Consider the following 11,027-nt stretch of genomic DNA (forward strand, 5'->3'; position numbering starts at 1 on the left):
CATTCTTTTTCAACTCCTGTACTTTAATCTGTCAATTATAATTTCATATACCATTGGACAAAGGCGCTCTTTTTAGTTCTGAACCAAAATTCTGTTGCCTATGGTACTCGCTACTGAAGTGAAAAATTTCATTAGGTATAGTTCTGTATACATAACTATAATGAGTTTCAAAAAAGAACGTATTTTTCCTAATTAAAATCGTCTCCTTAAAAGCGTCACTATGTTCCTGAATAGAGTAACGTCACTATTTTCGTGAAATTATTCAAATTTCTTTATTAAATAATATCTCAAAATGTTACATAATAAGTAAAAGGGCGTAACCATTTGGCAAAAAAGAACGATTTAAAAACAATATAAAATATCAAATATGTCGCCACTCAAACGCTCTACTGTCTCCTAATTGGTTAAAATATAAGCGGTACTTGGCCAATCACGGACACTTCTATTCTATCTCTTTCGTTGTTTGATTTGTAGCGGTTTGGTTTTCATTTGAGTTTGTTGTCGTGGATTGTTAACAAATAATCTTTAAATATTGGTTGTGTTTCATTATATTAATTTACTCGTAGAAAAATATTGTATGTATACAATTATTACTTAATCTTAGCCAAATTTCTTTGTCTCGTAGATCACGTGTCAAGTTTTCACAAATTGATCAACTTGAAATACGTGTTAACTAAATACATACTTCACATATTTAAGTAGATTTTTTTGCGCAACATGTTTCTAACCAGTAACCACGGACTGGTACGAAACTTGTCGAGCAAAAATTGAACTTCAATACGTGAATCATATGTCTGAGCCTCATGGTAGTTTTCTATTTAAAACAATGCCACTCACACCTTTAAATCGCAACAAAGATCTGGGGTACGGGGTCTGGGGCGCCTGTTGGTGTCCTCGACCTGTCTAAACGGGATCCACTCGTGGGGGTCCACGATAGTAGACAACCAAATTATTTTTTCGTTGACATGGTCCTGTCGATATAGACCACTTTGAGAATTGTCGGTGTATTGTGAATAAAAACGTTTAATAAATGCATTCTATATTAAATTCCAGGTCAAGCGAAGACCTTATCCACCGGCTATTCGTATGCATAGCCGGCGTGGCGGATCAGCTGCAGACGAACTTCGCGGCGGACCTTCGCAACATCCTCAAGTCCGTCTTCCTCATGAACCAGACGCCAGACCCGCCGGAAACGCCCGAGCCGACGGAGCTCAGTGACAAGCAAAACACTATTGAGTACGAAGTTACAGAGGATCAAGTCATACAGAATGGTACAGTACTATTCTCTCATATTTATTTTCCTCAAACATGCTCGGAAATGATTGCATTACTTTCAAAAAACCCTACAATGTATGTAATTTATGAAGTGTGACAATCCATTACTGACCGCTGCTTTAAACTTTAAAATAATTGTAACAAACGCCTATGTGAACAGACAAAAAAAAAAAGCCTCTGTGTTCATTACAATCAGTATCCGTAATTGAGATAATTTAAAATAATATTGTCTATAATACTTATTTTGCGTTTAATTATGATACACGAATATACTTGCGCCATATAATAAAAAAAATGGCGGTAAAATAAATGACAGTAGTTTACATAATTTAAATTTCTCGCGGTTACGGAAGCGATATTTGAAATTAATTAACAAAATATTTGATAGGAATAAGAGTGATGTTAACTCAATGGAGAAATGGTTGGTTTTTATTTGGGGGGTCGGCAGTTCGAATCCCTGGGCATGTGTCGATGACTTTAATTTTTACGCTCGTAAATGTGTAGCAATACCTCTTACTAACTGAGTTATATGGAATGATAATAGTAAATAAATAAATAACGCGCCCAGTCATAGCCCCACACTAGGGAAACCCTGTATGGTGCCATGGACACACACATAGACTAAAAGTCACGAGAGAAATAAATGTAGGCCATACAAATATTTCTCCCGGCACAGGAATCGAACCCGGACCTCTGCGTGGCATACCAGAATGGTAACTGTTCGGCCATGGAGGCAGTTTGATGATGAATAATGATGTATGTTTATAGGATGTCAAATGTCAAGAATTTAGAAAACCTTCCAAGCTAAACAATGTGCTGAAACTGCATTATACTGCCTATAGAGGCAAAGTACATAAAATTGATATTGAATTGCAGGCAGTTCATTCGATAGCGTGTACTCGGCCGAAGAAGTGTACGCAGATAGCACATCTGAGTCTCTCCCGTCAGAGGGCCGACCTGCGCCCGCGCCGCTGCCACCGCCTGCGCCGCTGCAGGCCTCCATCTCCATCGGAGACTTGACCTTTAGGTATTTTTCTAGAAACGTCCAATCTTTTGTGAAATGAGCTGTGAAAATTCTACATACCATGTCTATGACTGAATGTCGTAACAATGAAATACACGACTCGCAATAGTCTGCTTGAATCGAGACCAGTTATGAGTCTGACGCAAGTGTCTACTTGAAGTGGTCATTGCCATTCTCACTCTAAAAATTCGATGGTAGATAAAGTAATACTATTAAAGATGCACATGCGCATCACCGTAATTGATCGATTAGTAATTGATTGCATTTCCACAATGACGATTTGATTTGTTGTGGTCACTTGGTTTTTATAAAAACGATGAATTTATTCGTTGATACAAACAGATACATAATATAAAAACGTTAACAGTAAAAAAACATCGCAAAGTTGGATCCATTTATGAAAATAAATATCACCAACTTTTACCACTTAATGCAGAAAAACTGGTCTTCATCCACCATAATTTGCCTCTATTGAAATTTGAGTATACTAAATTCACAAATAACGTTATCTCTAACTTCATAGTTTTTTCAGTTACAAGTAATAAACAGATTGTCAACGATCCTGTAGTTGCTGTATATTCTATTACTATCATCTTTAATCAATAAATCAATTTATTTGGCGTACTGATTATGAATTTTTCTCAATTTTAAACATCCGGTATCCGACCGGATATATTTCTACTAATCTGTATCCGGCCGGATAGTAAAAATAGGCAGGATACTGGATAGTTACCGGATGACCGTTTCATCTCTAAATATAATTCAAATATTGAACATGAGCTAAAATTATTTTCTGGACTTAGACAAATATGCATGCATATCAATAGATGCTTGACATTGGGACATTGTATCTTACAAACTGAACTAATATAGGTAGATGGCGCTAAACATAAGAAAGCGCCATCTAGTTGATTTGTTTGTTATGAAAAATGAGTAGCTTTGGTAAATTGCAGCTTGTCAATGTAAAACAATTACAAAAATAGCTATTTGGTCCTCGTCGCGACATCTGGTGTAACAATTGGCACTAAATGTCTTGTATCGCGATTAGCAGTCATCTAGAGTTGTGGGTCCCTGATACAGAAGTTGTAAAAACATGATTAAAACCTGGGCGGGTTGATTGGATTTTTACCCACTGCCCATCTCTGGCTATGGTTAGGACCTGACTTAGATGGTCCCTGTGCGCATTCGCTCGCACGGATCAAAGTGCCCTTCTCATATACCCTAAGGGTCGGTAGAGTGGGTTACTATAATGAAAACTAACGTAGAAAGCTATGGGGCTGCCCATCTCTGGCCTCACTGCATTGCGACCTGCAACTTGTTTGTGTCAATCGCAGGGAGCGGTCGTCGTCGCCGGTTGTGGAGCGCGCACCCGAGTGGGTTCCCGACGTTGCAGCCGCTGCCTGCATGCGGTGTGCCGCACCCTTCACCGCCTTCCGTCGCAGGCACCACTGCCGGCACTGCGGTACGGATTTTCACACTCTATTTTCCTTTACATAAAAGACATTGCCTCCTTCAGTCGACTTTATTTATGTTAATAAAAATGAAGGTAAATTATTTCCTACTCCGCGAACCCATTGAGTGTTTGTGTTGAATATTTTTCCCATGCTCTGTATAAAATAAGTAAAATATATAACATAAACGCTACTACAATCACAAACACTACCACCAAAAATATACCCGACACGTATTTCGCCTCTCTACGAGGCATCCAGAGTAGTTATTGGATAAGTTGAAAAATTGTTAATAATTACACTATACACTAGATAGATATTAAAATGTTTTATTTGAAATCTAATCCGGCTATTGTTGTTGAAATGTATATGAATAAAATATGATGTTGATACTAGTAGACCAACTGTCAAAATAAGAATAAAAAATGCAATAACGCAATTAGTAATCATTAGAATGTCATAACATTCACAATACAGACATTTTTTGGGAAAATTTTATCTTTACAAGCTATCGATAAAACTATCGACAATAACTTCATTACTATTTGAAATTTTATGAATACTGGTAATCCTACAAATGTCATTTTACTCCGTCTTTAAAAACTTGTCCCTTATCACACATTCAACATAGTACTGGATTTCAGGCAAAGTGTTCTGCGCATCGTGTAGCTCCAACTCCATCCCGCTGCCGCGCTTTGGCCAGCTGAAGCCCGTGCGGGTCTGCGACGAGTGCTTCGCCCACAACGCACTGGTCTGCCGCGCTCCCTCCGCCACACACGCCGTCCCCTCGCCACCCGCGCAGTTGCGGTGAAATTCCGCTCTTATCTACTCGCACTAAAGGCTTGTTTACATTAATTCATTTTAATACGTTTCGGTGTCTTTCAATTCCTCAATACATAAAAGAAAACCTACATTGACAACAGGAACTATATTAAATAACAAACTGATATATAGACGATCCGTACCAGTACGATTAAGATAGTTCTGGAATCCAGCTACTGGATTGTAACTCATCATTAAACATTTATAAAGACAAACATAACATCAAGTCAAAATTTGCGTGCAGTAGCAACAGATTACGAAAATAATTGTAACTTCTTATAAAAAACCGACCTCAAAAGTGGTGGAATGACATCTATTTGCCAAGTTTCATTGAAATCGTTTACCGGAACTTTCCGGTAACACTTGCACGAAACTGGATTCATCACCTAGTTAGCCACCCTTAGAGGTGCAATATTTTCTTCAATTTAAATGGGACCAATACTGAGGTACCTCGTTCCAACCAAAAAAGAATCATCAAAATCGGTTCACAAATGCGTTATCGCGTAACATACATACAAAAAAATTGTAATTCTCCACCTTTTTTTTAAAGTCGGTTAAAAAGAAGTAAAAACGCTATCATGTTGAAAAACGAACTACTATTGGTTGATTAAACACAGCTTCTACGCTCCAGTTTAATATGTAACGGTAATAGTGTGTTACTGTAAAACGTGGCATGTGCGTTGCGATACCACTCTTGTAACGTCATAAAGTAGGTTGTGTAGTCCGAAGTGAAGGCTCATGTTGATTTGTCTTACTTTTTTAAACTCAACGTCTCATAAAATTACTTCATTTAATTTTTACTTATTGTGGGAAATGACAGGAAGTACTCTGAGCCGCGAATGGTGCCTTTAATTATAAAGTACGATTTCAAAAAGTTGAATTTTTGTGGAAATGAAAATAAAAAACCAATACTTTTTTCCAATCAAATTTAATTTAAAATTTACATCAGCCAAATGACGTATACGAGTAAAGCCACGTGCGTTATGTAAATATTGTTGAATTTTGTCTGTTTCTCAAAAATAACAATACGAATTTCGTAACTTCATAATTGTGGGTGTTATATGAAACATACAAACCTTAATTTTTTTAATATTGCTTCGAAGTGTTAATGGCGTAACGTAATAATTCCTAAACAATAAGTTTATAAAACTCCAGCTGGCCCACCGTGCATAAACATCGTTTTATATAACATTATGTTCTGCATATCGCAGCCTATGTACAATAACGCAGTATTGCACAATACTACGATTTTGAACCAAGCTACAGCGACAAGGAGAGCAAGCGAATTTTATCGCGAATAAAGCACCCATCTTCCTATGTTTTATACGTAAGAAGTTTGCTGTTTCGTTCACGATAAAGTTTCGCTTGCTCAGCTTGTCGCTGTATGCTTCAAAGTAGTAGTATCCTAGAATACTGCGTTATTGTACAAATGGCAGCAATACAGGACATAAAATACGGGATTAATTGTAAAATACTAACAACCTCGTAGGACTATATTACTAACACGATAAACAATAACTTTTGTTCCTTTTAATAATTCATCAGTTTTTACTTTCGTGCAAAAATAAAAATATTTGAATAGATCGCTCTAACCATACCTCTGTGCGGTAGCAAAAGGAAGTAAATGGCTGTCGCTTGCACGTTAAAACTTACTAACAAATTCAGATCTAAAAAGTATCAGATAGTACAACAAAAACTTTTTGGTCAATTTATTATGTTTTGTAAAAAGTCATGGAACAAAAGTGGTTGTTTACGATGTTTGGTAATATAGTCCTGTGAGGTTATTACTATTTTACAAACAAGCCTGTATACTTTGCTGTTGCAATGCTGAAATAGGGTTGGATGTAAACTTACTAAGTGCGAGTATGTTATTTCTTTCCTATGAATAAACAAATGTACCTATATAATAAGATTTTACCCAATCACACTCTCCTTCCAAATATTTTACTACTCAAAGAATAATAACTATATATTTTTTTCTATTAAAAATAAATATACGATAAAAAGTACGATATACGTCATGTTATTCCAAATAAATTATCAGTAGCCCTCCTTAGATTTATTGACATTAAGCATCTATAAGGGAGCTATCAAATTAGACGCTTGTAGAAGCGCTGCTAATTTTCATGCAATATGAGCGCCACAGTTGTGACACGCGCGCACCACTTTTGCAGTAAGATTTAGTGAAGTATGACGTAACGCGCGGCTGCCGCGTCACAGTTTTGCCACTACAGCGATTCTTTAAGCATCTAATTTGAGGGTCCTGTATTTTCTTTGGCGTATATTATGTATTTTCAAACAATAATACGCTATGGAAAAGACTTGTTTACTAATGTAGAAATGAGCTAGCAAAGAGAAGTGGTTTATATGCCAATTTTCGTTTCTATTGGCAATGTGGTCACTCGAAAAATAAACCAGGCTGCTGCTATACTAGGTTAAATTTAATTCGTATTATGAAACTTTTAAGTGAAGTGTTGTTAGCCATCAAAATAACTACCTTTTACTATGGGAACCTCTCATAACACATTATAGTCTACTGTTATTTTCGACGATTATACGTTTTTTAAGGTTGATTTTGTTTTATGATTTCAGAGGGTTTCCCGTAATAAAATTAGTTATATGTTAAGTGTGTTGACCATTACTTGAGACCCTTAAATACAAATTTCATTATATTTATGTAAACGAAATGTACTACTTCACCTTAATCTATTTTGACAGGTGATAGCAGATGTTATGATTATGAGATATAAATAAAATATTCTAGATAAATAAATTGATGACATGTTTTCCGTATTGACTGATTTGAAAATTTCGTGAATTTCTTAATATATCTTTTAATAAAAGATCTCTGTTGTGTGGCTGTGTCTTGGATAGCCATCGAGACTCGGCCAGCATGACGTGATGTAAAGCTTGAGCCATCATAGATTGTGTTGAAAATTCTTAAATTTCTTCAGCGCGAGTTATATATGAACGTAGGATTCAAACAAAGCTCACAATGAACCACACTGTTGAACTGGCAGTGATATTGTGTTTGTAGCATTTGAACGGTTAAGCCAATCAGTAGGGCTAGCACGACAGGGCGCGACTTGCACGAGAGCGAGTTTCAGATACGACGAGAACATTTGACTTTTTCTCTTTTTTAGATTTGATATAAATAACTTCGTCTAAATCTTCTGCCTCTCTTTCCTTCGATCTTCCCTTAAAAAAACTGTCGTACCACATGCCTATACATTTTTACCCTGCGGTTCTCTGTTGTTTTTTATTTCTGCACTATGAAAACTTCACTGTAACATTATTGGAAATTAAATACAATAATTGCAATACTATAAGTAACGAGTTATGTCCAATTGTAATTATTTTGTCTTGCGGTTCGATAGGGATTGGACTCTACTTACTAATAGTTAACTAGATTTGTTGTTAGCACAATCGGTGGTGGCGGTATAAATGACACGCTTTACTGCTCAAGTAAAATATCTTGATTGTTTTTGTAATGAATATTCTCAATGATTAACCTTTCTTTATGTATCGTTGTTCTTCATGTGTCGAGGTTTAAACCAGGCTTCGAATTTATCAAGATAGTTATTTTCTTTGGTAATGTTGATAATTATATATCCGATAATTATACACACTGAATCATAGTTTTGTCTCTAATTTTCTACTAAAATGACAAACAGTGAGTGAGTAAATATAAGCACGAAGAATAATCTTTGTCAGACTTAGTTTGTGATTTTTCTGAAATTGACATTTCGACACATTTGGAAACAAACACATGGCACGACGTTGCTAGCAGTAGCATTTTGTGGTTCCAATCAATTTTATAAATTAAATACAAAAAATTAAATATCAATGATAATTATCATTTAAATAGTTGAATATTTTGATGAGACATAACAGCTAACTTAGGCCGGCCACATACGGTCGGAATTCGATATCGAAATTCCGTTTCGGAATATGGATTCGAGATTCCGTATGTACATCACACACATACGTTTGTTTCCGTTCGGAATAATAAGGCTCAGCTGAGAGACGCGAGGCATTGAGTCCAGTAGAACTCGCAGCGAAAATACGTATGGAATTTATGACTGTATGTTGCGACCCTACAAAATTTTTGGAAGACATGCATTCGGAACAACTTTTTCCGTGCGGAATTCCATATGACAGAAAAAATTTCGAACGGAATAGTATTGTATGTGTGTGATAAGTCCGTGATTTGTATGGTTTTGCCGCCTTCGAAATTACGAAAATTCCGAAACGGGATTTCGAAACGGGATTCGATCTGTATGTGGCCGGCCTTACCTTGGTTTTGTATTTCAAAGGCTGAGAAGTTACTTTTGGAGTAAACGAGCATTGTTCACATTTTTTATTGCACTAATCGAAATAATAAGTTTTTAATGTCGAGGAACGGCGGTAGTCCTACGGGAGTACGATTGTTTCTCAATAGAGAAGTCCATAATTCGGATCCATTTGGCTGCATGTGCCCATGACTTCAATTTGTAACTAGTAAGCGTTAGTTACGTTGTGATGAAGTCTGCACGACGAATAAGGTTCACAACCCTTACAAGAGACCCTTGCTCAACAGTGGAACGTAAAATGGGTCGATCATAATGACGATGTTATGGCTTAAACTACAATGCTTACCATCGTGGTGAAAGGGTTTGCCAATCGGCGTAAGGTACACGCCGATTGTTGTCCAGGATGCACCAGAAGTACCGGAGCGAATGGTACAGGGCCAAGAGCATGTCAAGCTTGACACTTAAGATTTAATTCCAACTCAATGCCGCTTACGATAAGAACGGTTCAAAGTATAAAGTGTCAAGCTTGACATGCTCTTGACTGTACGTCGTGCGGGGAGGCTGCTTTCGTGTACCCCTTTGTTAGGTTCATGACTTTTTATTTTCTTGCTCAAAAATTCCCATTGGTAACGCAAGTTATTTATGACTGTGTTGTTATTGGATGAAGTTTGTATACTGAGTAGCCTCATCACATTCGGACAAATTAAATTTCTCAGCCTTTAACTATTGATTGTATTATCATTTTATCGCAGTGGTCAATACATTTCATCTATACATAGAAATGAAACATATATTCAATAAGTGTTTTCAAAATGTTTATATTTTTACTGACAAAAATTGCATTATCTTTTTAGTTTAATAAATAAAATAAAAAAGTCCTTTTTAAAAAATTCCATAATTTTTATATTCAAAACTGTTAGTTTTAAGTTATAACTATTTTAAGTGTTACAAAATATAAAAAAAAGTTTTATGTACATTTTGTAAAGATTACGTGTTTAAGTGGTTAGCCACATAGTATGGTTTCTTTAAGATATATCTTAGTGTAGTTTTTTGTATAATAGAAAGCCGTTCATCATAGATACTACATAATATTGTTTCACGACCATTGTGGGAGTAAGCCACTGTTACAGATTTTAAAATTGTAAATAAATGTCATATATTAGATATAAACGTGTTTTGTTTTTTTTAAAATATCAAGTGACGGGACGAACAAGTCGTGTGCTAACGCCGGTTTAAAATTTACTAATTAAAATTACATGTTTCATATCCAAGCACGGATGCCCTCAGTTTTAAATGAAAAACGTATTAACTGCCGACCACTCACTACAGCGCGGATAAGCGACAAATGGTGAAATATCCGTTTTAAATAGCAAAAGGTAGAGCACAAAATTAATCCACAATTAAAATTAGTTAACGTACTCGACTTATCGGAACTTACCCTAACGATGCATAGCTGAAATATCACTAAACAATTTCAATTTTTCAAAACTGGATTAAGGCTTTTTATGATATCAAAAAAATATTTTATCACTTAGCCGCGTTATATTATAGTTACCGGACGGCAGTTTTTTTAGATACCCTATGGTCATGTAGAATTAATTTTTGTGACGCCGAGTAACCGGACGAACAAGTCGTGCTCCGGGAGATAAACGACACGCCCTGTCCATAACAGTTGCCGTGCCACTCAGAGTGTTAAATCACAAGCGCTGGCACACAGAGATCCCGGGTTCGATTGCCAGGCCGGGAGAAATATTTGTATGGCCTACATTTGTTTCTCTCGTGAGTTTGGGTGAAATTTGTCGTGTCCATGGCACCCGCGATACAGGACGCGTTATTAGTGTGTACAAATTGAGGAGCACCGCCACTGCGCCTGTCACCCTGAGAGACTAAGTTCACAAATTCGCGTGCCTTATTCCAGCGTGACCATTGTCCAGTTTTGGAAATTTGACTAGCCAGAAAACAGGCACTATTTAGTCGTTTCTAGTCGGTTCTAGTCGCAAAAAAACTAGATTTAGTCTGTCCGCCGTTCAAAAGTTATAAGGGTGTTTTACTGTCCACTCTGGAATAAGCTTATTATAGTGGCACCATTTCTCTATCTCGAGAACCACAACACTTAGCTTAGATCTTATTACACTAAAAAAAGTCGTGATTCAGTCGGTTCTA

General features: G+C 36.4%; 1 protein-coding gene across 1 annotated transcript in view; it reads left to right on the forward strand.

The window, feature by feature from the left end:
- LOC113232387 (lateral signaling target protein 2 homolog) overlaps window positions 1-4,957 on the forward strand; it is a 76,299-nt gene extending 71,342 nt beyond the window's left edge. The window contains exons 10-13 of the mRNA XM_026467087.1: window positions 1,054-1,271; window positions 2,152-2,302; window positions 3,634-3,761; window positions 4,395-4,957. Of these exons, the coding sequence (XP_026322872.1) occupies window positions 1,054-1,271; window positions 2,152-2,302; window positions 3,634-3,761; window positions 4,395-4,561 (664 nt within the window). The 3' untranslated portion in view covers window positions 4,562-4,957. The remainder of the gene's footprint in view (window positions 1-1,053; window positions 1,272-2,151; window positions 2,303-3,633; window positions 3,762-4,394) is intronic.
- The last annotated feature ends 6,070 nt before the right edge of the window (window positions 4,958-11,027 follow it).

This window comes from Hyposmocoma kahamanoa, unplaced genomic scaffold (assembly GCF_003589595.1).
Source record: "Hyposmocoma kahamanoa isolate Upper Pololo Valley unplaced genomic scaffold, ASM358959v1 76, whole genome shotgun sequence".
NCBI lineage: Eukaryota > Metazoa > Arthropoda > Insecta > Lepidoptera > Cosmopterigidae > Hyposmocoma > Hyposmocoma kahamanoa.